Here is a 25,805-nt window from a genome sequence, read left to right on the forward strand (position 1 = left end):
TGTGATTTCTTCAATGGTAAACTTTTATTCAATTGTCATCAATAACATTATTTTCTCCAGTATCCTGCTTGTAAACCTTCTATAAAAAGCGCAATTTCTTAAGATGCGAGAGTGAGAAGATTGCATCAATGTCTACTTGTGACTATTTCATACAAATCATCTTCATTGAAGTACTGACTTCCTGACTCAGATGTGAACATAAAATCATCAGCCTGTTCATCCATGTCATCGTTTTCCATAGTTGCCACCTGGGGAATCTCAGATGATATTTCGATTGTTGACTCATCCCCTGTATATCTTTCCATCTTGCTCAAAATGTTCTTATCCACAGTCATGCCCCCATGATTGGGATCTGCAATAATAATCATTCATTATTATTTCAATTACAATAATTAAAACTCAATTCCAGTAATTGAAGTGTCAATTGATGATATTCAATTATTTCTATAAGAGTATTCCATAATCTAAGGTCGATATTTACATGTTTGTATCAATTGTTATCATATGCTTGAAAACGTGAATTCTATATGTAATTTTGTGTAATTATTGTGTCATAGCACCTTTAATTTACATGGTTTTTTCTGTTAACTCAATAATACTAATGATCACTCAGAATGTGCTGCCCGCACAAAATCATGTTTAATTGCTCTATGATTTTATATTTTCTATGTTCAATACTTTTTCTCTAGTATTTTTTTTCAAAATTTTACAGTTTTTTAATTTATGTGTAATATCCAAGTATGACTATATTCTCATTTGATTTTTTACTTATTTCATTTCATTTTTTTTCTATTGTGAATAAAAGTATGAAAAAGGGCCCAGGATAAGCACACAGGATACCTTGGGGGTTTCATTTAGACTTTGATATACAATGTATTGTTCATGCGAAGGTGTTTGCTACACCAGTTGAGAGTGTTTTTTTTTCTGAAATATTTTGTACAATGTATGTTGATTGGTAGAATAAATATTATATTATATTATTAATTAAATCTAGCTTAGAAACAGAGATATCGTGTACAGAGACATACACAAACATAAAAATACACACACACACAAATATGACCAATACCCAAAACCATTATTGTACGTATTTCATATGTATGTCTTAAAATAGTACCTTTAGGCCCGCCGCAAAGTAGACCCACGCTAATCCACGAAAAGCAACCCACGCCGTGGGATGTTTTGTAAACCATTGCTATAAAATTATTCATAATCAATCAGCTGACAAGTGGATTATTCATTGCATAAATTACACAGATGTCTGGAGAAGCCTAGCAATGGTTCACAAAAGATCCCACGGCGTGGGTTGCCTTTCGTGGATTAGCGTGGGTCTACTTTGCGGCGGGCCTAAAACGTATCTTGGAATTTTAAATCTTGAAATTTGATTACAATTAATTTGTAAAACTATACTTCTATTGTCTATATGGTAGTAGGTAGGGAAAAGGAAGGGAAATTACATCAAGTGAGGTTCAAATAGGAAATGTCAGAATAGATTGATGGGAAAGAGTAGCCTATTTCCTCATCCACTCCATTCACTCTTGAAGATGGGAGAAGAAGGATTTCTATTAAAATTATAATAAAATATCGCTTTTGGAGTTCAGTAGGCTACTACTACACTATTTGAACAAACAGACTAGGAAGTAAATTCATGACCATTAGAAGATGAGACTCTCTAAGTGAGTTATTGTTCAAGAAATATATGGTTATGAAAGAAGTTACTAATTCATTGAACTAGATAAAAGAAAGCTCACCACAAAATGGTGCGTGATCACGGGTAGTAGCAGCAAACACTCCCTGTCTTCGAAGGCCAGGTGTGTCAGCTTTGTAGCCTGCTATAGTGCACGTTTCCGGGGAACATTTTTCAACCGAAGTGTGAACCGAGAGATGTCCGCCTAACGTCTTCCACCTGGAAAACAAACATTTTATTTATTTTATTTAATTTTAATACTGATTATGGTGATGCTCTCTGTACGATCAGGTATAATACTGATCATATTCAAACGTTGATAAGAAAAGCCAACGGTACTGAGTTATTCAATCATAAAGGCTGTGCAACAGGTTAAAAAACTTTTTACTGGTAATATTATTTCTCAGAGTTTCTTGGTTTGGAAACTATGAAGCTATCAAAATTGAAATATTTTTTCAGGAGAAGAAAATATCCAGGATAAAAATATAATTTCTATAGAAAATGGAATAACCTCTCCAGAAATTGATATTTTTCAGAAAAATCATCATTTTTCATCAACAATATCATGAGGAATTTATTCATCTTCAAAATATCTTGAAATTATCCGAATCTATCGGATTTCAAATTAAATGTTTCGAAAATAATTCTAACTTGGTAATCTTAGGAGAAAATTGAGAAATCATACGAACTCTATGTGTCTAGAATCCAGAGTAAATGTTACAGTTATTCCAAACTGTATTTCATAGGTAGTTGGGTCTACATCTTTCCAAGTGTAGATTGAATAACAAACTTTGATACTATTAATATATCCAGTTTCAATAATTTTGATAATAAAATTATTATTTTTCAATATTTCATCTCATGAGCCCTGGTTTGTAGAAGTTTGACAAACTGATCAACAATAAATTAGGCTATTTATCATGAGTTCTAAATTTGGAAAAGGAGCCATCAAGTTTCTCTGCAGTGAAATATCTTTGATCCAGAAATAGACCAATGTCAGGAGTTTTTGGTTTGTCAACGAATATTCTAAAAAAATATTCAACAGTTGCCAACAATAGTCAAAAGAGTAATGATTTGGCCCAGATCCAATTTTCCTTTCTCATCATTTTCCCTATGCCTGCTCTGGCTTGTGTACATATAATGAATGTCCTTTTTTATGATCTTCAGATGACAGTAAGCCTATTATTATTATTATTATCCTGTTTGAGGTTTTGCTTGACCACTCTTCCCCTGGGCTCCGACCCCCAAAAGAGAGTGACAAGCGATCTTACCAGAGTGATTGCTCCACATGTCCATGTGGTAAACAATCATACTGGGTCCGTTACCATTGAATCGTTTGCCCTGAGTAGACGTTATGAACCAAGGATGACAGCCCTCTGCATTTGACTTGCGAGTGCAGTAGCAGCTCTCTCACAGACTGGAATGGTTTTAAGGTTGACCAAAAACGAGGGTCTCATGCCACCCAAAACTCCTATAATATGTAAATTTTCAAATAAATAAATAAATAATCAACACCACCATTCCTATGGAGTAGCCTGGGTTAAGCCTGCGCAGCTCTATTAATAGGTCTTGATATTTTGCCTGTTTTCCCTACTCCTTGCTGATAATGTTGCCTTCAGCTGGTGCTGAGAACTCAATAATTACATACATTGTCTTTACCACTATGTCAAGGAGGACAACATTAGGCTTTGTGGCTTTTAAAAGCCTGGTGGTGGAGAATGAGTAATTCCAATACACTCGGCACCTTTCATTCCCCACAACAGACTCAATCTCCCCTAGGGCATAAGGCAGTTCTGGTGTTTTGTCAATACCATATGAGTGTCTAAGATGGTAATAGAGCACTGGCAGAGCAGCATTATGTCTATGGATGTAGCCCACAGCTGCATGAACAGAGCACGATGATAGGATGTGCATGATCGTCTCTGGTGCTCTATGACACACCATGCAACTGATATCTGGTACATCCATGTGCATTACTCTGCTACGGTATGACAAGGTGTTGATGACACCATCTTGGCATGCCAGTATGAAACCCTCAGTCTCAGATTGCTGACTTCATAAAAGCAAAAGTCAGCGTTTTGACAAGCCCTGCTCCTCGATATGCCTATAGAAGACACCATGCAAGGACTTGTCCTTATGCTGCCGCAAAAGAAGTCTAGACTCAGCAGTCTTTACTCAAGCCCTTAGTTGATTAGACTGAAGCCCTTCCTCCCAGTCAGTGTTGAAATCGAGACCAAGGGCATCTGTGGCATGCTGTGCTGACTCCTCTCCATGTACATCCTTTATCGGGCCTTCCTGTCCAGTTCCTGGAGCTCGTTTCTGTTCCACTTGACCACTCCAAATGAGTAGGTAAGGACTGGCACAGCGAGCATGTTTGTGGCGACAACTTTGTTCTTTCCTGATAACCCAGATGACCAAAGTCTTCTCTTGTACTCACTGCAGAGAGCCTTTTTCATATTATCAGAATCCTGGGCTTGATTTCGATCAAATCCCAAATACTGATAGGTCTCTCCAGCATTTAGTGCTCTTATAATGCTGCCATCAACGAGCTCAATTCCCTCATTCCTTCAATCTTTCTTTCAGAAGGTGGATCACTGCACACTTGTCCAACCCAAATGTCATGCCAATATCCATAGAATATCGCTGTACCATACCCACAGCCAACTTGAGATGGGATTCACTGGCTGCATATATCTTCAAGTCATCCATATAAAAGAGGTGACTGATTTCACAAATCCTATTATCTGGTGTGTCACATCAATAGCCCTTTGTCTTCTTTAGAGCTGTGGATAAGGGCAGCAGTGAAATACAGAACAGAAGAGAGCTCAATGAATCACCCTGGAAGACACCTCTCCTATAAGTCACCACACTGGTTGACATCACTCTCTGTCGTGACTTGATCACAAACCGGGTCAAAAGGAGAAACAGGTCCTGCTGGCACTTTATTATGTCTGGTGACAGAAAGGGATTGCAAAAGGTGCACAACAAGTTGATGTGACGTGCTATCAAATGCCTTCCCATAATCAATTCAGGCCATGGAGAGGCTGCACTTCTATTGCACTGCATCTTGCATAATGCATTGATCAGCAATAAGATTTTCTTTACAGCCTGCCATGTCCTTTTTGCTGCCCCTTTGTTCATAACACTGTTGCCACACTGGCTGAATGTGTTGCAATATTCGATCACTAATGATCCTTGTAAGGATCTTGTAGCAGACATTCAGACAGGTGATTGGTCTTATAATTGCCGGGGTTGGACAAATCGCCCTTCTTGGGCAAAAGAATTGTTCTACCTCCCACCAGACAACCTGGGATCGGATGATGATCACACAAATATTTTGTGAAAATTCTGGCCAAGTTATGTTGGGTACAAGGTAGATGCTTCCACCAGTATCCATTGATACCATCAGGGCCAGGTGAAGAAAAGTTTCTTAAACCTCTTGTAACTTTTCTCACCTCCTCCCCAGTGACTGGTGCACAATCTCCCCCCCCCCTCATTCTGCAACAACCTGCACATTTCTGCAAAGGCTCCCAAGGCTAGAGTATCCTTCTTGAGTGGAGGCTCAACCTCATAGATTGACCCCCAGAATGCTTCAATTTCCTCTACAGTAGGCATAGCATTGTTTCCTCCAACAGGCTTTTGTTCCCCCAGCAGTCTGGAAGGATTGAAGTTGGAAGTAGTATTATCCTCAACCCATTTTCCTTCTATTCAGTGACTGCTGAGCCATTTTTAGTGCCCATATCCTATCTACACAATGCTGCATTACTGTGAGAAGAATCCTCACATTCAGAGTGTGATGCTGCTGCCTTATTTTCCCGGCAAACCTTCTCATCTTTGGTGTAAACACTCTGCCTGCTCTTAAGAAGCCAATCACACTCTGAACTCTATTATTATTATTATTGAAAAATATTTTTTGTCTTAATAACTAAGTAGCTGGAGATCAATTATGATCTCAAGACTAAAATAGTTGCAATTCAAAGCAGAGAATCGTTCACTCTTTTCCAGATCAGAGGCTTAGAAACTTATATACAGTATTAGTTGTACCAAGAACTGCTGCTTTCTGCATAATTCTCATATGTCAGTTCTCCAACTGCAGTTGTTCCATTGCTTGTCTCCATTCTTTTGTGACCAGTCCGTTGGCAGACACTACTATAGGGATTATCACCACCTTCCTTAATTTATACATATCTTTCAGTTCAACTGACAGGGGCTAGTATTTTCTTTTCTTTCCGGCAATGGTACTCACAAGACTCTTATCAAGGGGCACTGCCACATCAATTATGTAAGCCTCTTTATTCTTTCTGTCGAACAAGACGACGTCTGGCCTGTTAGCCTCCACTGCTCTGTCAGTTGTCATACAACAATACCAAATAAGTCTTCCATATTCACCATTCAAGACCATTTCTGGCTTACACTTGTAATAGGGCACCTAAATCGCTATCAACTCATATCTTTTCGCCATTGCCTGATGAACCACTTTCGCCACATTGTTGTACCACTGCAAATACTCTGTATTAGCTACTACAGAGCAGCCACCACAAATACGCTGTATCGATTCTATGGCTTCCCTGCAGAGCCGACAGCTTCTATCCAATGTGAGTCCCTTCACATATCTTTTGTAAGCTCTAGTGCTGATTACCTGGTCCTGTATGGCAAAAATGAAACCTTCAGTCTCACTGAATATTCCACTTGTCTGCAACCATTCAATTGATTCTTTTCTGTCAACACAATCAGAATGAAGTGCTGCAGCAAATCTTTCATGCAGCTCTTTCTGCTCCCTCGCTTCCAGCCTCTCTTCTACTGAACTGGCTGTTGGCTGTTGGACTCCATGTGCCAGCTGCAATGGGCTGTACTCCCAGTCTACCAGACAAACGGCCTTTAGCAGACCACTGTTTGCATTCTGGAAGTATTTCCGCAGTCTGTCTTCCTGTTGACGACACATAGTCTCCAGACTCAAGAGGCCTCTTTCACCAACACCTCTAGGCAGGTAGAGCCTCTGGATTGAGCTACGGGGGTGATGAAGTCCATTCTTTGTCAAAGTTGTTCTTACCTTTCTGTCAAACTCCTGCAAAGCTGTATCTGTCCACTTGACTATGCCAAATGTATACATGGCCACAGGGACTGCCTAGGTATTTATAGCAGATATTTTATTCCTAGAGCTAAGCCCTGTTCTGCATACTTTCTCAAGTCTTTGCACAGTCTTCCTTTGAATTTCTCTTCTCATGACAGTATCAGCTCTGCATAAGAGCTGAGCAAGACCCAAATACTTGTATTCATCTGGCCTGCCTAGACTCTGGATAAGCACTTCCTCAGTCAACTGTATAGCTCCATCACCCTCACCTGATATTTGGTCTTGTTTCACATGCAGCACTTTACACTTTCTCAATCCGAATTCCATACATATTGAATCACTGAAGTTCTTAAAAAGCTGGAGCATATTCTTCAACTGGTCTTGGTTGGCAGCATAAACCTTTAGGTCATCCATATATAAGGAATGTGATACCTTCACCTGAGGATTTCTTTCAAGCACATACCCATAACCTGAGTCACGGAGCATTCTACTCGATGGGTTTAGAGCCATACAGAACCACAGGGGGCTCAAACTGCCTTGCCTGATTGGGATACCTTGTGTTCTGTATGATTCACTACCCCATCCCACCTGTAGTGTGGTTGTCCACTGAGTCATTACACCAGACAAGAAGTTCACAATTCCCGGGCTCACTTTATATAGGTCCAGCACATGCCTCAGCCTTGAGTGAGGGACTGAGTGAAAAGCTTTCCTATGGTTCACCTGAACTACAGATACATTGTGGGATATCTTTTGTACTTGCTGGGAGATTATGCCATCAATCACAAGCAATTCTTTACATCCCTGAGACCCCTTGCGACAGTCATTCTGTTCAGGTGCTAACAGCTCATTATTTGCCAGATGCTTATGGATTTTCACAGTCAGGACTGATGTAAGCAACTTGTATATTGTTGGCAGGCAGGTGATTGGGCGATAGTCCTTTGGATCAAGTGAGTCTTTCTTCATTGGCAGCATGTATGTTATTCCCATTGAGAAACTATCTTTGAGTACATCTGGTAGTTGAATTGCTTCCTGGAACAGATTTGCCTGTACAGGATGTGTACTGGATAGGTACTTCCACCACACATTGTGGATACCATCTATTCCAGGGGCTTTCCAATTTTGAGTCCTGCTGATGGCCTTTTTACATCAGCAGCAGTGATCACTACATCTGCCATTCTTGGCACATCTTGAAGGGCAACATTCTCGTCCTGCAGCCAATAAGATTGGCTATGCTGCTTTGGTACTGACCATATTCCACCCCAGAACTCTTCAATTGACTGTTTATCTGGGAAATGCTGCTGTGTTGACCCTTTGTCTCCCTCCAACCGCCTATACAAATCTCTCTGCCTGGTAGCAAACTCAGTTTCATCTTTCCTCCTTTTTGTTGCCTCATCATACCTCCTAATCCTCGAACCCAGGGCTGCTATCCTCTGTCTCAAGTGCTCATCCTCCTTTCTGAGTTTTTGTGGGAAAACTTTATCTTTCATCCTAAGCCTCATTCGCCACGCTATGCTCTTCACACCAGACAGTGTTTTCTTTCCACATCCTCTCCCATCAGTCAGAAACTCAGCAATGTGACTTATCACCTTCCTTGCTTTTTCAATTTTCTCTTCGATCCTTCTTCTCCAAGGAGGGTGGGATTCTTCGTTTTTAGCTCTTTTTTGTTGTGTTTCTGACCTTGTTTGTGACATGCACACAGTGAGTGCCCCAATCTGCACACCTGTCACCAGTTCCTCAAATGATGTATAAACTCCCTCACTGAGTAAGTGGTCCATACTTGTACACATTTGGTGGAACTTCAAGTTACAGTATGCTCGTGGTATATGTGGCCTGTCCTGTACGTCGATGCCTGTATACAATAACTTATTTTTGATGTGTAGATCTCTGAGCATTTGAAGCTCATTATTATCATCCTCAATCTCAGTGAACGTATTAACTCTTTCATCAACTGCCTCGCCTATTTTCTGCTCTGTGGCTTCTCTCTCTCCAAGCTGTTCTTCACCCTGAGGCTTGTATCAATATTTCCTGCTTCAACTGGTGCAGTTCTGCTTCTGATAGTACTCTGCATCTCTAAATATAGAGTTCAATTGGCTACATACCCTTTGTTCATCCAGATTGCTCTCTGGGTAGATTTGTTTCCATTCTGCAAGCATTCTTCGTCTGTAGCCTTCTTTCTCTGTCTCTACTTTGGTGCTTCTATTATTATTATTATTATTATTATTATTATTATTATTATTATTATTATTATTATTATTATTATTATGTTACATGAGCAACAAAAAAATTAGGTATTCAAATCAATAACAATATATTCTAATATCAGGCACACAACTCTATGGATAAATTAACGTTGTTTACAGAAAGATGAAATGAATTAAACTAACAGAAAAGCAACGAGTGCTCCCTTCGCAGTAGAGATAAAACTTCCTTATCAATAACGATACGGGCAGGCCTACACAGATGAGACAATTTTGAGAGTACTCCATTAACTTTGAAAATGAATTATTAACACCTCCTTTGAGACATACAAACAGAATAAAAAAAATAATAGAATAAAGGATAAAACAGAGCTCACAACACGCACAAAAACCCAAAATCAATCAAAATTCACCCTACATACCAGACTAATTATCAAAGCAATGAGTTATAAAATTAAAAATTACCACCATCCTACTAATTCAATTATGGATCAGTTATTTGACATAGAAAAAATACGAACTAAAACGTACAATAATTTGCAAGACTTTACAAATACTATGATAGAGGAAAACACACTTGAATGCATCTTGATCAATATTAGAAGCATAAAAAAACATTGGGACACACTATTAGCAGTCATGGGGAATACATTAGATAGGATAAAATTACTTATCTTGATTGAGACCAATCTAAAAGAGAACGAAATAGAGTTATATGATATTCCAAATTATAATCATTTAGTTACTGCAGAGAAGAAAGAGCTGGCGGAGGCATACTAATATATTATAAGAAAGAATTGAATATAAAGATAATATATTACGATTTTCCTGCTAGTGAGTCACTCCTATTTGAATTGTCAATGAACAAGAAAGATTATTTGATTGCAGTATTCTACAGCCCACCTTCAAAAAGTATTAACCAATTCAATGAGCAAATAGAGAATTGGCTGCAAACTAGACATGTGAATAACAAAAAGAATCTTATAATCTTGGGAGATATGAACATTGATATCTTGAAGCGAAACATTAATCCACAATCAGAAAGCTATCTTAATATATTGTATACAGCTGGTCTGCAAAATGGAATAAAAGAGCCAACCACAGAAGAACTGTATGCTGATCATATAACGTCTTCATGCATAGACCACATCAATTCCAGAATAGACCCAAATCAGATAGAGACAATGATTATTAAAACGAAAATAGCAGATCATTATATGATTGGTTTCAAGCTGAATGGAATTGGAACAGAAACATCAGTAACAGATGAAAAAATAGAGGTTATCTCGGATAGGCTTGTAGGAAATATGATTAGGAATACTAACTGGAATGATCACTTAACATCAAACGATCCAACAAAGATATATGACTCAATTGTTCAAAAATTTGAAACCATTTATGCAAAAGCTACAATAAAAATCCGCAATAAGAGAGATGGAAAAACCCAGCCATGGATAACCAAACACATTAAAGACCGAATCAAAATGAAAGATGTATTGTGGAACAGATTAAAAAGACAACCAAATAATAACCAATTGAAGAATGAATATAAAAACCACAGAAACAATCCAACTAACGAAATACGTAGAGAAAAGCGTAACCACTACTACAATAAAGTCAAAGATCATATCAGAGATGCCAAGAAAACATGGAATGCAGTTAACGAGATACTCAATGTAAGGAAGAAACTAATCCAGTCAATAATAAGGGAGAATTTCAAAATCGGGAAAGAAGAAGATCTCAATAAATTATGCAATAGCTTCAATGAACATTTTAAAATCAAGATAGAAGAAAGAAAAAGAAACATATCAACAGATGAGCTGTACGTGCCAACGATTGAAACTGATGAACTTGACTTGAGAAACGAACCACATACCATAATGAAAACAATACAGATGAATAAATTACACAGTAAAGTGAAAAAATTAAATAGAACTGCCTCTCCAGGAATTGATAATATCGAACCAAAACATATAAGAGACCATTTTGAATACCTGAAAAGAATTCTCCTTCACCTATACAACACAATAATTGAAACAGGAAAAATCCCAACGAAAATGAAAACAACCCTACTCAAACCTATTTATAAAAACGGACGAAAAAAATATATTTAAAATTACAGACCAATAGGTGCAATCTCAATTCTAATGAAAATATTTGAATTCATCATTCATGATGATCTTATGAAATACTCCATTCAGCATAACCTACTAAATAGAAACCAATATGGTTTTGTTCCTGGTAAGTCCACAACCCAATTACTGGAGAAAGTGTCATACTCAATCAATAAGAATATTATAGATAGAAGAAGCTTGACCTTGGCAGTGCTACTGGACCTCAGCAAAGCATTTGATATGATCCAACATGAAATACTCCTTAAGAAATTGAATATAATGGGAGTATGTGGGATAGATTTGGAAATATTCAAGAGTTATTTTAGTAACAGGGAAACAATTGTTCAAATTGGGAAGAGCAATAGTACTCCAAAATAGTAAATATTTCGAGTACCGAGTTTAATTCTAACGTTGTCTATACGATCTATTACCTCTCTTTGCGACGTTGATCGGCTGATAATGCAGGATTCACTTCACCTCAGTGTAGTAGGTTAGTGGGAGTCGATTTATTATTTGATTCTTCGGGATATCCTAATAAAATATTTATTACTTGATAAGAAAATCGACCACCATTTACCACCAGAAGAAATAATAGTCTAATGATAGATACTATACTTGCTAATGTCTGACTATTGCAAAACAGGATGTGTCCTGAATCTATATATATAAAAGCGAAATGGCACTCACTCACTGACTGACTGACTCACTCACTCACTCACTCACTCACTCACTCGCATAACTAAAAATCTACCAGACCAAAAACGTTCAAATTTGGTAGGTATGTTCAGTTGGCCCTTAGAGGCGCACTAAGAATCTTTTGGCAATATTTCAACTCCAAGGGTAGTTTTTAAGGGTTTAAAGTTCGTCTTTTAGCATGTATATTCTTCTTCTCCCGATCTCTTAATTATAATTGAAATTTCCATATCATATGTTACTATAGAACTATAATCTAGATAGAGTACCTCTTCGAAACAGTTGTTAACTGGCAACTAAATTAATAATTTGTCAGGTTGGCATTAAGTTGAGTTGACTTTGTTAGGTTGGCACCAAGTTGAAGATTTAAATGCATTTATCGCGGAAAAATTGATTGGGCACTGCTACTTCAATCCTGGGAATATTATATTACTAGCCGTCAGGCTTGCTTCGCTCGCCATATCCGTTTAGTAAGATGTTTAGTCTGGGCCCCGACTGGATTGTCCTAACATGATAAAAATTCAGGCGAGCGAAGCGAGCCTGCTAATCTTACTCTTGGACGATCCAGTCGGGGGTCCAGGGGGCGGAGCCCCCTGGCTAGACGGATATGGCGAGCGAAGTGAGCCTGACGGCTAGTGATCAATATGTGTCAGTCGAGAAAGAACGAATTTGGAGGTATAATGAAGTAAACCCAGTTTAACAAAATGGTAATATGGATATATTCTGAGAGGTGAACTGTTACAGCAAATATTGAATAAATTAATGAACAGATTATACAAATTATGACTTTCATAGATACAGAATGAAGATTGGTTGACAGCAGATTTGAATCTTTAAATTATGAATATTATATAAAAGTTCGGTACTCTTTGATTAAACAAAATAAGATGGATAATAGCCCTTGGAAAGGGTCATAACTGAACTAGTTGAACAAGAAAAAACAAGTTAATACAAAATGGTGATTCAGAAAATAGAACAAATTAACAATTAAAATTATTCTCAGGGTGTGGTTTCGCCTAAGGAAAATAGACCTTTTGGCTAAGTACAGCTGGATATTTAAATTTATTTAATACTAAGAAAATTAATTATGATAACTTTTGTACCCTTAATACTATAGTCATGACTTTCTCAAATGGACGAATTTATACGCTGTACAATTTTCGCAGATTTATGGGGATCCCCTTTTATATATTCGAATAACTTACGTCGACTTTTGTTTCCGTTTTTTGGTTTTCAAAATATATTTGGCCGTAGAATATATCGTTCCTGCTGGATCCTTCCACGTGGCGAAAAATGTTGAACAGACTTCATTATTATTATTATTATTATTATGTTACATGAGCAACAAAAAAATTAGGTATTCAAATCAATAACAATATATTCTAATATCAGGCACACAACTCTATGGATAAATTAACGTTGTTTACAGAAAGATGAAATGAATTAAACTAACAGAAAAGCAACGAGTGCTCCCTTCGCAGTAGAGATAAAACTTCCTTATCAATAACGATACGGGCAGGCCTACACAGATGAGACAATTTTGAGAGTACTCCATTAACTTTGAAAATGAATTATTAACACCTCCTTTGAGACATACAAACAGAATAAAAAAAATAATAGAATAAAGGATAAAACAGAGCTCACAACACGCACAAAAACCCAAAATCAATCAAAATTCACCCTACATACCAGACTAATTATCAAAGCAATGAGTTATAAAATTAAAAATTACCACCATCCTACTAATTCAATTATGGATCAGTTATTTGACATAGAAAAAATACGAACTAAAACGTACAATAATTTGCAAGACTTTACAAATACTATGATAGAGGAAAACACACTTGAATGCATCTTGATCAATATTAGAAGCATAAAAAAACATTGGGACACACTATTAGCAGTCATGGGGAATACATTAGATAGGATAAAATTACTTATCTTGATTGAGACCAATCTAAAAGAGAACGAAATAGAGTTATATGATATTCCAAATTATAATCATTTAGTTACTGCAGAGAAGAAAGAGCTGGCGGAGGCATACTAATATATTATAAGAAAGAATTGAATATAAAGATAATATATTACGATTTTCCTGCTAGTGAGTCACTCCTATTTGAATTGTCAATGAACAAGAAAGATTATTTGATTGCAGTATTCTACAGCCCACCTTCAAAAAGTATTAACCAATTCAATGAGCAAATAGAGAATTGGCTGCAAACTAGACATGTGAATAACAAAAAGAATCTTATAATCTTGGGAGATATGAACATTGATATCTTGAAGCGAAACATTAATCCACAATCAGAAAGCTATCTTAATATATTGTATACAGCTGGTCTGCAAAATGGAATAAAAGAGCCAACCACAGAAGAACTGTATGCTGATCATATAACGTCTTCATGCATAGACCACATCAATTCCAGAATAAACCCAAATCAGATAGAGACAATGATTATTAAAACGAAAATAGCAGATCATTATATGATTGGTTTCAAGCTGAATGGAATTGGAACAGAAACATCAGTAACAGATGAAAAAATAGAGGTTATCTCGGATAGGCTTGTAGGAAATATGATTAGGAATACTAACTGGAATGATCACTTAACATCAAACGATCCAACAAAGATATATGACTCAATTGTTCAAAAATTTGAAACCATTTATGCAAAAGCTACAATAAAAATCCGCAATAAGAGAGATGGAAAAACCCAGCCATGGATAACCGAACACATTAAAGACCGAATCAAAATGAAAGATGTATTGTGGAACAGATTAAAAAGACAACCAAATAATAACCAATTGAAGAATGAATATAAAAACCACAGAAACAATCCAACTAACGAAATACGTAGAGAAAAGCGTAACCACTACTACAATAAAGTCAAAGATCATATCGGAGATGCCAAGATAACATGGAATGCAGTTAACGAGATACTCAATGTAAGGAAGAAACCAATCCAGTCAATAATAAGGGAGAATTTCAAAATCGGGAAAGAAGAAGATCTCAATAAATTATGCAATAGCTTCAATGAACATTTTAGAACCAAGATAGAAGAAATGAACAGAAACATATCAACAGATGAGCTGTACGTGCCAACGATTGAAACTGATTAACTTGACTTGAGAAACGAACCACATACCATAATAAAAACAATACAGATGAATAAATTACACAGTATAGTGAAAAAATTAAATAGAACTGCCTCTCCAGGAATTGATAATATCAAACCAAAACATATAAGAGATCATTTTGAATACCTGAAAAGAATTCTCCTTCACCTATACAACACAATAATTGAAACAGGAAAAATCCCAACGAAAATGAAAACAACCCTACTCAAACCTATTTATAAAAACGGACAAAAAAAAAAGATATTCAAAATTACAGACCAATAGGTGCAATCTCAATTCTAATGAAAATATTTGAATTCATCATTCATGATGATCTTATGAAATACTCCATTCAGCATAACCTACTAAATAGAAACCAATATGGTTTTGTTCCTGGTAAGTCCACAACCCAATTACTGGAGAAAGTGTCATACTCAATCAATAAGAATATAGATAGAAGAAGCTTGAACTTGGCAGTGCTACTGGACCTCAGCAAAGCATTCGATACGATCCAACATGAAATACTCCTTAAGAAATTGAATATAATGGGAGTATGTGGGATAGATTTGGAAATATTCAAGAGTTATTTTAGTAACAGGGAAACAATTGTTCAAATTGGGAAGAGCAATAGTACTCCAAAATCGCAATCTTTTGGGGTCATTCAAGGCTCACCACTATCACCTTTGCTCTTCAATCTGTATATCAGTGACCTGGAAAACTGTGATTTCAAAGGGGAGGTCTACAACTATGCAGATGATATTATAATCTTATCTACACATAAAAACTTATCAGTTGCAGCCGAAAAAATACAGAGAGATATAAACACAATTACAAAATACTTTCATAACAATTATATCCATATAAACAGTACGAAGACTAAAACAATAGTATTCCATAACCCAAAACTGAACATAGATACCATCGATCCAAACAATAGAGTAACTAGCCACAAATACAAATGTTTTAAAACTAACAACCTGTGTACCTGCAACAAAATCAAACACTCAGATACAGTGAAGTACCTAGGAATGCATTTCGATTCGGATATGAAGTGGTTTACTCACTCACAAGTGTTGGCTAAAAAACTGAGGTATATAGCACATAGATGCTTATAGACAGAATAAGAAGACATTTTTCAGAATCTAGACACAAATGCAATACAGATACTCAACTTCAAAAACTTGTACAAATTCATAATACTACAATACTACTTCGAAAATAATTATAGACAGACCAATGAAAATAGATACAAGACACTTGCACTATAGAACACCAGACTTTTATACAGAAATGGGAAAGGCTATACCGGAATACTTTGTACCGAACATCCTCAACAACATCCCCAATCACCTCAAGAGCCTCAACACATACGCAGAAGTTGAAAGAGAAATAAAGAGCTATTTCATAACAAATCAATAGAAGAATAGAAGATCAACATATAACTTAATTTAACATATAAATGTAAACATCATAAAAATATTTATTAATAAATACAAGGAGGAGAAGGAATTATATCATGTTTATGAACCTCTTGCAAGTCTGATAAATAATGTATTAAAACAACACCCCAATATAAGCTAAATTAAGCTTCATGGGGTAGCCACAAAATCTTAATGATAATAGGAGATCTAAATTAATTCTTTCAGTTCGTACAGTTATCATTATTATTGTTATTATTATATTATAGAGATCTAGATAGATTCCCACGACATATGTGATAAAATATAAGATGTTATTTTTTTATGATCAATCCATTGTAAACTATCATATTATTTAATGTGAGAAATTAATAAAAAAAAATATTATTTTTATTATTATTATTATTATTCCCTTTTTGAGGTTTTGCTTGACCACCCTTTCCCTGGGCTCCGACCCCCAAGGAAGAGCGACAAGCGATTTTTCCAGAGTGACTGCTCCACATGTCCATGTGGTAAACAATCATACTGGGACCGTTACCATTAAATCGTTTGCTCTGAGTAGACCTAATGAACCAAGAATGACAGCCTTCTGCATCTGACCTGCAAGCACAGCAGGAGGTCTCTCACAGGCTGGAATCGTTCTAAGGTTGGCCGAAAATGAGGGGCTCATGGGGGTATGAGCCCCTCATTTTTGGCCAACCTTAGAACGATTCCAGCCTGTGAGAGACCTCCTGCTGTGCTTGCAGGTCAGATGCAGAAGGCTGTCACCACCACGCATACACCACCATTCTCATAGAGTAGCCTGGGTTTAGCCTGTGCAGCTCAATTAGTAGGTCATGATATTTCGTCTGTGTTTCCTCCTCATTGGTGACAATGTTACTCTCAGCTGGTGTTGAAAACTCAATGTCATACATTGTCTTCGAAATGATGTCAAGGAGGACAACATCAGGCTTTGTTATTATTATTATTATTATTATCATTATTATTATTTTTATTATTATTGTTATTATTATTATTATTATTATTATTATTATTATTATTATTATTATTTTCATTTTTCATCACATTACTATGTGAGTTTTTCATCAAAGTCGGTCTATGACAAGACTTTGATGAATTATTCTGCTGCTTGGTTGAAGAATGCCCTAACCATTGATACAGTGTTGAGCATCACTGCCTTCTGCATCAAGTAGATCTTGTTTCTCGAGGCACCCAGATGACTTAGGTTTGCAGTCACTTTTTTCCCCATCAATCCAACTGCAGATGTTATGACTGGTACGATTTCCACTTCCTCTTGATGCCAGATATCCTTTATCTAAGCTGCCTGGGGGAGATACTAGGAAATCTTTCCACTGTAGTAGTGTTCCATTCTATGGCAGCATGGAATGCCTACATCTATTAAGACTGTTTCCCTGGTCAGCTTATTCATCAGGATTAAATCTGGCCTGTTATGTAGAATCGTTCTGTCAGTCAGCACAGATCTGTCCCAATACAGCTTGTGGGTATTGTTCTCTAGGTTTGAAGTTGGAGCATATTGATAGTATGGAACTTTCTCGACAATCAACTTATGCCTTAATACCAGGTCCTGGTGCAGTATGCCAGCAACATCATTATGCCTCTTGAGGTATTCAGTGCCTACCATTGACTGGTAGTAAGACACAATGTGCTGTACTGTCTCTGATGCCATACCACAGCATCTACAAAGGTCATCGTTCAAAGGTAGCTTCATTATATATTTTTTGTAATTTTTGGTGGCTATCACTTGGACTTGTACCATGAAGCCTTCTGTTTCAACGAACAAGTCACCATGCTTTAGCCAGGCATTCGATTGATCTGCATCCATATCAGGCTTCCCTAATGCAAATGCATGCCTCCGATGCAACTGTTTCCTCCTCCACTGCTCAGGGCCTCGCTTTCATGCTGATTGCTACTTTGGGCAGCATTAATGTTTTGCTCTGATAAGTTGAGAGGGGTATATTTCTTGTCCGCTTCTCTGACTATTTTATAAAGATGCTCTTGCTTTGTGAAACAGTAAGTTCTCATACTATGCACCTGTCTGTCACACAACCACTTGAGGTCTAGCAGCCCCCGCCCACCTTTATGCCTGGGGAGTATCAGTCTCTCAATTGCAGCTTTGAAGTGATGTGCTCTGAATTTTGTGAGAAGGACTCTTGTTGCTCTCATGAGCTCCTCAATATCAGTCTGAGTCCAGCTGATCACTCCAAATGTTTAAATCAAGAGAGGCACCGCATAAGTATTTATGGCTTTTACAATGTTTTTCCCATTGAGGTGAGATTTAAGCAGACTCTTAACTCTGTTGAGATATGCATTCCTCATTCTCTGTTTCATTTCTCTCTGATCTATCTGCTTAGACTGACCAAACCCCAAGTACTTGTAGGTGCCATCTGGCCCCATCATTCCAAAAGCCTCATAACCTTCTTCAAGCTCCTGGTGATTTATTCTTCCTCTCAAAAGACTCAGTGTTTTGCATTTTTGCAAGCCAAATTTCATTCTCATATCAGCAGAGAATGTTCTCATCAACTGCAGCATCTCCCCTAGCTGGTGTTTTGTTCCTGCATAGAGCTTTATGTCATCCATGAACATCATGTGGGACAAGTGGTACACATTTCTGGAATTTCCTTTCAACTTGAATCCACATTCTGCTGAATTCAGCATTGCTGAGAGTAGATTCAATGCTGAACAAAACCATAAAGGGCTTAGACTTTCCCCTTGGAAGATTCCCTGGCGAACTGGAATTTCGTCAGACTGCAAATGTTCTTGACCACTTCTAATCATCAATACTGTCGCCCATGATGCCATGAGATGACTAGGCAATCTAATAACTGATGGATCAGTCTTATAAATGTGCAGTACTTCAATGAGCCAGGAGTGTGGGACACTATCAAATGCTTTGCGGTAATCAATATATGCCATATGAATATTTCTCTTCTTCTTCTTCTTTTTATTATTATTATTATTATTATTATTATTATTATTATTATTATTATTATTATTATTATTATTATTATTATTATTATTATTATTATTATTATTATTATTATTATTATTATTATTATATTATTATTATTATTATTATTATTATTATTATTATTATTATAGCTACACTGTATAATGATAATAAATATTTTTACAATACAGAATAGATTAGGAAAAGCTTTGTATGAATTAAATCATCAAAGCAAGTTACCTTGATCAACCTTGGAACTACAACAAACCATGTACTACAACATCATAGTACTCTGAGATTATTATCATATGCCTTCAAATTCTAAACACTGTATGTACATTTTGTTAAAAGCCCTAGCAATGGATGGTCCACGGTAATATTGACATCTGGAAGAATAATCTGCAAACCAAAGTGATTTGACTTATGGAAAACCTTGTAACAATATTCATTGTTCCAATTGTGAATGATGAGGATTATGTGAATTACATTGAGAAGTCAGCCTGTTATGAAAATTCATTTTGCTGCTTTGCTTTTCTGCGTTGTGTTGTGTCAAAATTGCAAGTGTGTGCGTAGAAGGCCTACTACTAGGAAAATCAACGATTTCCCTGGAGTATCAGCTTGATTCATGAACTTATAAGGCGAGGAATTTGTGTTCAATCGATCATCAATCATGCCTTATTTGGTTAGGAATTTGGAAAATAGCTGTCACTTGGTGGGAGGATGTATCTCAAATATTGTAGTTGTACCGTTCCTTTCTATCGGCGGAGCTTCTGATGAATATTTTCTAGAAAATAGTAACTGCCAATCACAGTTGACTTTGGTTTAGTTGCAATAATCGAGAATCCAGTATGGCTGATTATGCAGCTGTCTCGAGAAGGCGAGTGTACCGTGGGCTTCATTCAGTGTCTGTCCATTGCTGCTAACAGAACTGATTATGTAGTCTCTCAATAACTTTGCTTAAACTTATGTAGTGATTAGATATTTATTATGGCTTTTGGCCGGCTTTAGTCTATCCTTTTATTGGCTCTGTAACCCTCTGTTGTAGTAGCATGTATAGTTCGCTTGCGTTTTAGAATTTTTTTTTAAGGTAAAGAAGAGAGAGAGTATCATAAGTTGTCGCCTTACAATGGATATTAACCTCCTATAACCGCTACTAAAGCGGGCAATGTACGGGTCCATGAATATCTCATGTGTCTTCAAGCCGCTGAGATGCCTCTGAATCGATGGCAGTCTTAGAAGCTTGGGGTCTTCTGTCTCCTGTCCCATCGGGACGTGTAGAGCTCAATTGCCGAGCCTAGATTCAAATTGAGGAAACTGCTTTGAGGTAACAACTTTTTCCAAATTAAACAAACGTCCCAGGAACTCCGAATGTGGCAGAATGGGTTTCAGTGATTATAGACTTTCAAAGGGGAGTAAATCGTCAACCTTGAAATCAATCAAAATGTGCTGGATTAGACTCTTCTTTTTTGTCTTGAATCATAACTTTGAGATTTGGGACTTGGGGATTAATAGATTACAAATTTTATTAATTTGGTTTGAGTAATAGATTTTCGGTTGTATATTTACATTGGAATGTGAGGCCATATTTTCTCTGTAAGGATCCAGCTGGGAATTTCAGTTCCTTTTTAATTTATATTCTATAATCTGCTAAACTACTTAGAAATGAACTAGTATATGAAATGTTTAAAGGTCCGTTATTGATGAATGTTTTAGAATGATTTTTTCTTAAAGTTGTGAAGAATCGATTGAAGTTTCAAGGACCCTAGCCTTTTTTAAATTTATTTTGATGTCACATATTTTTGAAAAGACTTCCTTTGTAGAATTCCGTGATGTTACCCTTTTGGAATATTTGTCTTTACAGTGTGTTTTTTTTATATATGGGATTATAAAATGTCAATATTCCACTAAGTGTTTCTTGAAATTTATTTTGATCTGTCTTTTAAATATTTATGATTAACGATCGATGAATATCTCTGATAACTTTTTATTATTCTTCCTTGAATTAGAGTCCTTCAAGCTTATTATGATTCAATCTAGATCGTTTCCAATGTAAAGCAGAAAGAGTAGGCTACTATCGAATATTCTGTATCTTAGATTATTTTCCAAATTTAGTAATTCCATTTTCGGTTCTCATGATGCAACTTGTTTTTTTGTTTTATTAACTGTTGAATTTTACTGTAAGAGGTGACAATATACTTGATATCTTCTGTCTATTTCGTTGTCTCTTTTGTCATTTCTGGATTTCCATTCTCTAGCACTAAGTATGTTTATCAAGCATCCCTTTTCTAAGTTATATTGTGTGTGCTTCTAAATTCTAAATTCCAAATTAACCTTCTAAATTCATAGCATGGCACAACCTGAATAAGTGGAATAGTTGCTTTTGTACAGAGCTCTCATTGGATGAAATCATGAACATTGAAGTCAATTATTATACTAAGAAAGCAATTTGTTTGAATATGTGTGTTTGTGTATATATGTTGGATGAGTCTCGAAAACGGCTCTAACGATTCTGATTAAATCAGGAATATATTATTGTGCTTGAGACAAAAAAAAAACATTATTTTTGAACAGGTCTCAACTCTGGGAAAATTCGTTGAACTACCAAGAGAAGGGATTATTGGTCCCTCAAGTAGCAGCTGATCAGAAAAAAGTTTTCCTTAGTCTGTTGAAAACGTAAGAAAGTGTGAGCAAATAAAAAACATTATAATACTGTAGCTGTAGTTGAGTTACCAAATTTGGCGACCTTATTTTAAAACATTGCAGTATTCATGGAACATCTGGAAGAATAGGTTCAGAAAGTGACCGGATGATAGCAAAATAAATTTAAAATCGATCTCTCCAAACATATGGTAGTTAAATGTAATGTTCATTGTGAGGTGATGTGACTAATTTCTTCAGCTCCTGATGTATTGGTTCCTCTGTTGCTCCATGTTTGTACGCAGCCATGGCTTTGAGAGAGACAGTTGCACTGTCTGTTAATTCATAATCTGGACTAAATACCACGAGAACCAATCAGAGAAGCCTTCTATTAAAAAAAACCCTGCTCTGATTAATTCTCATGAAATTTAATCCTGATTGAAATTAAACATGTTTTTGTGCTACTGGGCCTGATATTTACATGTTTCAAAATCAGCTAAAAACTAAATCGAAAAAAAACATAATATTCCATCAGCTGCTCCTATTTCCTGTCATGATGTTATTACAACACAAGACAAATTGATATTTATAGATCACAAGTAAATTCTAAAATTGTCAATTTAGATAGAAATTAAATTGAGTTACATGTTAGTTGACATCCAAATTTTCATCCCTAAGCTCTTGGTTTCAAGCTAAGATCAAAGAAAGGAATCATATGATGGTAGTCAATAATCAAAGCGATTGAATAAACTTTATTCAGATTTAAGCAAATTCACATTAAAATGATCCCACTTTAATATTTATGATTGTAGAGTTTAGGACATGTGAAATCAGCCACAATAAATGCTATACTATTATGAATGGACTCTTATGTATGGATGGACTTCCATGGAGGAGAGAATCATTGGATTGGCTGCTTTTACACTTTTGGATAAGTGAAACGAAAAGTAAGCGACAGGCTATGTCAAAAATTCCAGAATAAGCAAGAGATCCATGGATACCAGAGTCATCAAATTCTGAATCAACCTAATTTGAAATTCAATCTTCAATTGCCAAAGCAAAAATAACATGATCAATGCTAATTTGGTAACTGTCATCGGGAAATATTAATTGCCAATGAATAAAGTCGAGGGCGACTCCTGAGCCCCGCCCATATCCTACAAAATTCGCTGCAATTACACTACTCTTCTACAGAGCACTTCTAACACATCAATCTATTATTTGAATGATTTGACTTGATAATTTTCATGCCAAGTTGTGGCCTAATCTCAAAAACTATTATAACAATTTTGGTAGAATATAGATTATAAATGTTTCACAAAAATAATTTTATCTTTTAATTCCCGTAGCGAACCACGGGTGCCCTGCTAGTTTATATTATAAAACTAATATATATATATATATATATATATATATATTATATAAAAATTTTCGAGATATATATAAAAAAAAATATATATATATATATTTTTATATATTAAAAATATATAAAAATATATATTTTTATATATATTATATAAAAATATTGAAAATTTTCGAGAGCTGGGCTCCCTTTGTCAAGACCACTTCCTGTTTGATTATATATATATATATTATATATATATAATATATATATATATTCTATTCGTAGCACTTAACAGAAAACACTTTAAAAGTTTTGTAATAAAAATATATTATATTATATTATATATGTATATTTACATTGGAATGTGAGGCCATATTTTCTCTGTAAGGATCCAGCTGGGAATTTCAGTTCCTTTTTAATTTATATTCTATAATCTGCTAAACTACTTAGAAATGAACTAGTATATGAAATGTTTAAAGGTCCGTTATTGATGAATGTTTTAGAATGATTTTTTCTTAAAGTTGTGAAGAATCGATTGAAGTTTCAAGGACCCTAGCCTTTTTTAAATTTATTTTGATGTCACATATTTTTGAAAAGACTTCCTTTGTAGAATTCCGTGATGTTACCCTTTTGGAATATTTGTCTTTACAGTGTTTTTTTTTTTATATATGGGATTATAAAATGTCAATATTCCACTAAGTGTTTCTTGAAATTTATTTTGATCTGTCTTTTAAATATTTATGATTAACGATCGATGAATATCTCTGATAACTTTTTATTATTCTTCCTTGAATTAGAGTCCTTCAAGCTTATTATGATTCAATCTAGATCGTTTCCAATGTAAAGCAGAAAGAGTAGGCTACTATCGAATATTCTGTATCTTAGATTATTTTCCAAATTTAGTAATTCCATTTTCGGTTCTCATGATGCAACTTGTTTTTTTGTTTTATTAACTGTTGAATTTTACTGTAAGAGGTGACAATATACTTGATATCTTCTGTCTATTTCGTTGTCTCTTTTGTCATTTCTGGATTTCCATTCTCTAGCACTAAGTATGTTTATCAAGCATCCCTTTTCTAAGTTATATTGTGTGTGCTTCTAAATTCTAAATTCCAAATTAACCTTCTAAATTCATAGCATGGCACAACCTGAATAAGTGGAATAGTTGCTTTTGTACAGTGGGCTACTTACTTGACGGAATTTCCAAACAGAAACTTGACTTCACCAGCCCAGACGTCACAACCTTCATTATTGATTGATTCTGTGAAGTACTCATGAGCACGTAAATGAGAACAAGTCAAAAGCGCTGTGACAAGAAACAAATCATCTTTATTTTTGTATAATAACGATCCAATATTCTATTAAACATAATATAAAGATTAGTATATGATATTAAGACATTATATCAGGATTTAATCATCCTTAACTATTGTAGCTACTGTACGTATTCTTGTAGAATACTATTATAGTATTGATAAAGTATTTATCACAAAGGGCTACTTGAACTATTCATTTATTATAGAAAACACTAGTACCCTCGTTATACTTTTTCACTCAAACACAACTGGTTTCAATGTCAAGTCTAGTGTCACTTGAAAATGGCATGAGTACTTGAACTAGTTAAAGGATAAAGTGGATACTAGTGATTTATGAGATAATTGAATTACATTAGGGCTATCGATATTCATGGAATAATGATAATAGTATTGTTCATACAACATTTTTGTAGGTTGTTTGGAAAATAACATAACAACTTTGATGATTCATTAGGAATTCATCTAAAAAGGTAAAGGCATAACACAAGAGTTGCGTAGATATCCCAAGCAGACTGATACTGGTACTCGAAAAACTAGAAGTCCTCACTCCAAGACAGACTGGCGTGAGAGATATAGTTTTTTCCACAACTGTTGGCCACTTCACTACAAACATGATGTATGGAAGTTTTTTCATAGCCCACCTAGATCATTGAAGATCAAAATTGAAAATATATAACGATATGAATGAATACTGATATCATAGGCTAAGCTACAATTTATGTACGTGTTTTAAATTTCTATATCATTTCATGACTCACCATTGTTTGGTATGTTTTTAATATCATCCAAAAAATCAAAAAATGGTTTATCATTATGAAGTAGACCACATCCGGGCTGATTTCTCCCACCATTGTAATAGATATCAACATGACCTATGAACAAAAATTAAATTTTTCAATAAAGAAACAAGATAAAGCGTCAGGAAACCTCAACTCGTCATCGCAATTTGAAAGAATGTAGCATGTTCCTACTGCTTTGGAGAGTCCGATCTCATTAGGCATCAAACCTGCAACAGTGTAGAAATCAATCTGATGAATAGAGGTTTGAGACATTGTCCGTTTGTGTGATTGTATGATAGGTTTTTTTATATTATTACTCAAGATTGCGTTCATGAATCAAATTGAAATTTTGAACAATCATATTATTTCAACCATTATACGATTCGTTTTTGTTGGCCAACGATTTGACTCACTCCTTCATCCTTTCCTAGTGTAACCGCCCTTGATGGGGGTTGAAGATATCTT

At 35.6% G+C, this 25,805-nt stretch overlaps 1 protein-coding gene across 1 annotated transcript in view; it reads right to left on the minus strand.

Annotated features, from left to right (window-relative positions):
* LOC111059666 (pancreatic lipase-related protein 2) overlaps nucleotides 1–25,805 on the minus strand; it is a 56,409-nt gene continuing 30,604 nt past the window's right edge. Inside the window, exons 8-11 of the mRNA XM_039429228.1 lie at nucleotides 25,320–25,433; nucleotides 24,437–24,551; nucleotides 1,752–1,906; nucleotides 1–352 (exon numbers count right to left, since the gene is read on the minus strand). Of these exons, the coding sequence (XP_039285162.1) occupies nucleotides 126–352; nucleotides 1,752–1,906; nucleotides 24,437–24,551; nucleotides 25,320–25,433 (611 nt within the window). The 3' untranslated portion in view covers nucleotides 1–125. The remainder of the gene's footprint in view (nucleotides 353–1,751; nucleotides 1,907–24,436; nucleotides 24,552–25,319; nucleotides 25,434–25,805) is intronic.

Source organism: Nilaparvata lugens, chromosome 1 (assembly GCF_014356525.2).
Source record: "Nilaparvata lugens isolate BPH chromosome 1, ASM1435652v1, whole genome shotgun sequence".
Classification (NCBI taxonomy): domain Eukaryota; kingdom Metazoa; phylum Arthropoda; class Insecta; order Hemiptera; family Delphacidae; genus Nilaparvata; species Nilaparvata lugens.